The sequence below is a fragment of the Priapulus caudatus genome, unplaced genomic scaffold (assembly GCF_000485595.1).
Source record: "Priapulus caudatus unplaced genomic scaffold, Priapulus_caudatus-5.0.1 Scaffold196, whole genome shotgun sequence".
NCBI classification, from domain to species: Eukaryota; Metazoa; Priapulida; class Priapulimorpha; order Priapulimorphida; family Priapulidae; genus Priapulus; species Priapulus caudatus.
The window spans coordinates 31987-35916 of record NW_014577257.1 but is presented as its reverse complement, the minus strand read 5'-3'; the positions used below and the strand labels follow the sequence as shown (position 1 = coordinate 35916).

Sequence of the window (3930 nt, the reverse complement as noted above, 5' to 3'; positions counted from 1 at the left end):
AATTCTGACTGTGTGCTCACTACACGTGTTTCATTTCAACAAAATCATGTCTAAGTATTTCGTTTATGACACCGACACTTCTTTTGCGCGGCATTAGCGCCGACAAATGGCAACGATAAAAAGTACGGAATGGGGATGTTGGGAAGATTGAGCTTTCTCTGGTTGTCTAAGGAAGGAAATGCGTCTGACATTTTTTAATGGAAACCTATTCTTGAGCATTTTCTCTCCTTAGATGCATATTTTCAACAAACACACGTCTAACTAGGTTTTACGGACAGTTATCAGATTTTCAGCCGTATAATAAATGAAGTGATTCATTGAGATCAACATATCTCATATCTATCTACTCCTGTATATGTGTTCACTACTAGTGCATAATTTCAACAAAACTACGTGGCCAGCGGGGCAGAGAGGGCTGTTGGTCTCAAACTTTGACAGTGGAAACGACGATTTCCCCACGGTCATTTGTTCAAAGGCCATGATATTGCACTTGAATCTGAAAGCTTGTTAAAGATTAACCGTGGTTGTAAAGCTGTACTACTAAGTATACTGTACTAAGTATGTAGGCATAAACCACTCCGAAATACTTAAAGGATCATAAACACGTACCTTCAGATGGAACGGCACGTCTGTTCGCTCCGAACGTCATGAGCTTTTATGATTTTTTTACTAACGAACGAAAAGTTTTTGGGCGCATATTGCCATACAGATGTGAGGCTTGCGCATGCTAGCCTATACTAGACGATTAAATAACAAGCACCCCCCGCCCGCAAATCTGGTGGGAACGATAGAGTGAATTTCTACGAATTATTAATTCATCATTTTATATAAATTTAAGATATGATATTAATTTAATCATGCATAATAATTAAGTTATAATGCTAATTAAAGATGGCCGCTCCGTTTCAGCGGTCGGACAGCTACTACTGGTTCTTGGATTGCTGCGTGTCCGTGTTCATGGAGGGCGGGTTCACGATCATCGCCTGGCGCGGGCAATGGGAGCTGCTCAACGTCTACCTGGCACCGAACAGAATCTACACGTCGCTGTGGGCCGGATATGGCATAGGTGTCGCCATCTGTCTGCTCGCCTTCGCCTTGCAGCCGGTCGTCGCCGGCATGTCGAGGAGGTTAGACGAGCAGCACGTCGCTTACAAGACGGTGCTCGAGACCGTCTTCATCGGCATCGCGAATTTCGGCGCCATCAACATGTGGCGCGCGCTGTGGCACGCCTACAACGTCTACATATGGCCGCCAGAGGACGTCGACATCTACCACTACACGCAGAAAAGCTGCTGGCTGACGCTAGGTGTCGCCTCGGTGCTGATGATGGCGCTCGCGAATCTGAAGGGCGCCATAACGTCGGGCGTCGACATCGACGGAAGTTACATGAACGGCGACGGCTGCTGGTTCCACGTACACTACACGAGTGACGTCATTTCGCAGGTGGGTAGCGGATCTATATGTAACTCTTATACAGTATTATATAATTATATACATCACGGGTTGATAATGACTATTTGATTTGTTATTATTAACCCCTGATATATATATATATATATATATATATACATATATACATATAGATGGATAGATAGATATACGTATATCGAAATGTGAGGCAGGGTACGTACTCGCAGTAGAAACCCCGAACAGACGCCAAACGAGTGTTTGACACAAATTCGCGGTCGGCGCCAAAATTATATTTACCGACCAACTATCTCGAGTCCGTCTAACCATTCGCGCCGGCTACAGGAGCATATAGCCTGTAGCTAGTACCAGCTTATCGCTTGATGCAATCGAGATCAAATGTTTACGACGAAATTCCCATTGAGTTTGCATTCAAGCGGCATACCCCATGGTCCGGGAAGTAACTCGTACAGCTGTTGATTGAGAGGAAATTGAGTATCTGACACTATTTTTTAGCTTGAGCATTCTCACCTGGTATTGCTACTATTCACTCGCAAGATCCTCTTTAGTGGAGGAAACTAGTTTAAACTAATTCTTGCTAATAGAAAAAACTAGTTTCATCTGCGAATAAAATCCCTTTATATCAGAAATCGTACCCTGTAACCGAGGACATACCGCCCAGCACGACAATACAGGATTTATACTCGCACGCGCATGTTACGATATTCATAACATGTTTTCAAGAGCAGATAAAGAAGGCCTTCTTTATCTGCTCTTGATGTTTTGTTAATGTTTATAAACGTTAATACGCCGTAATATTTAGCGTTAGTTATTTAAGTTATTAGCGTTAAAACGGTTATAATGTTTAATGTTACGTTTGATAATGTAGGAGGAGAAACATTGTAAGTCGTAACGACATCCAACGTCTTAAAATGACATAATATTCGAAGTGAATTTTGTCGTTCAAAAGTTACGACATATTACACACACGTTAGTCGTACACACACACGTACGCACGAACTCACACGCACACACATTACATATACTAACGCTTTGCGTTACCGTAATCCAGTCTCGTGTTAGAATTTTTTTCTTAAGAAACGTCATTTAATATAGACTCATTTAATCAATAATCGCCTAACGGTCTGTCCACAGAGTTTTTGCTTTGCCTGCGGTTCAGCTGCGTACTAATATCCTGCTAATATCGTGTATCGACGCTGGTTATGCGTAAATAACCGCGGGAAGGTGATTGCGCATGCAGCCATAGTAAAAAGAAACACCGAGAATGTATGCTCTTAGTTCCGCCACCCAGGTTCATCATAAGGTCGTCAGTCTTCGTAGCTCGCTGGGATCCCCCACCACCACCATCACCGCCTAGTTCCCAATAGTGGCCACTTCACTCGAGGAAAGCCGGTTGGCTGGCGACGAGACGCAAGCACTTCACTAGAAAATTCTCGCCAATGGAAGGCGTTCCGGGCAGTCGTTACCGCGTCAGGTGCCCACGCCGATCGCAACAATTGGCGAATGACGATGTGAACGCATCGGCCGATGACGACCGACAGAAGACCTGCGAGTCATTCGATGCAACAGTGCCGCCCCGTACCGTCAGCGCATATTCACGCACGAGAGAAGCAGCAACGCCGATACAGTAACGAGGACCACACGCGAAGCGACCAGAATTCCTCGCGACGACACACACCTGGAAGAGTAGGAGAGGATCTCTGTCGTGCGGCTGCGGTGAGGACCTCGAGGATCTATCCACAGACGCGCCGTGAAAACCCGACAGATACACAGTAGAGAGTAGATTTAGATATATAGTGGGAGATCATAGCGCAGAATATAACTAGTGTGAGATCTAGCGCAGCAGCGACACGTTACCCGGTTGACACAAGGGAAGAAGACGCGAAGAAGATGCAAAACATGGCGACGACGAGCATGACCGCTAAGGAGCGCGCGTGTCTGATCGCCGACGTCGCCATCTCGATGTTCGTCTTCACTCCGCTCAGCGTCATGCTGTGGCGCAGTGTCTGGCACCTGCAGGACAGCTACATCCTGCCGCACGACGATGGTTCGAGCGGCATCGTGTCGGGGCTCGCTGGCACGGCCGGCCTGCTGCTCTTCAACCTCTTCCAGTACCGCATCCAGCCGTTCTGCGACTCGCTCGCGAGGCCCTGGCGCCTGCTCTTCCTTCGCGTCTACATCCACGGCTTCGCGCTGGCGACGATCTCGCAGTGGCGCGGCTTGTGGACCGTCATCGACGCGTACTGCGGCGAGACGGCGCTCAGCGGCTGGCTGAGTCTGCTCGCCGGCGTCGGCATCCTCTGCTCGCTGAGATGCTTCCGGTCGTCGGTCGGGCCGCCGCTGGTCGTCGAGCCGGACTTCTCGCCGCAGCTCTGCAAGATACCGACGCGCTTCCGAATGAAGGTAGAGCGGACACGCTGATATCGTTGTCGCAACTGTTGTTATTATAATAATTATAATCATAACTATATTTATAATAATAATAATAATTATTATTATTAT

General features: G+C 47.1%; 1 protein-coding gene across 1 annotated transcript in view; it reads left to right on the top strand.

The window, feature by feature from the left end:
- Nucleotides 1-913: 913 nt before the first annotated feature.
- Nucleotides 914-3930, top strand: part of LOC106807109 — a 6495-nt gene continuing 3478 nt past the window's right edge. Inside the window, exon 1 of the mRNA XM_014809366.1 lies at nucleotides 914-1443. Coding sequence (XP_014664852.1) covers nucleotides 958-1443 — 486 coding nt within the window. The 5' untranslated portion in view covers nucleotides 914-957. The remainder of the gene's footprint in view (nucleotides 1444-3930) is intronic.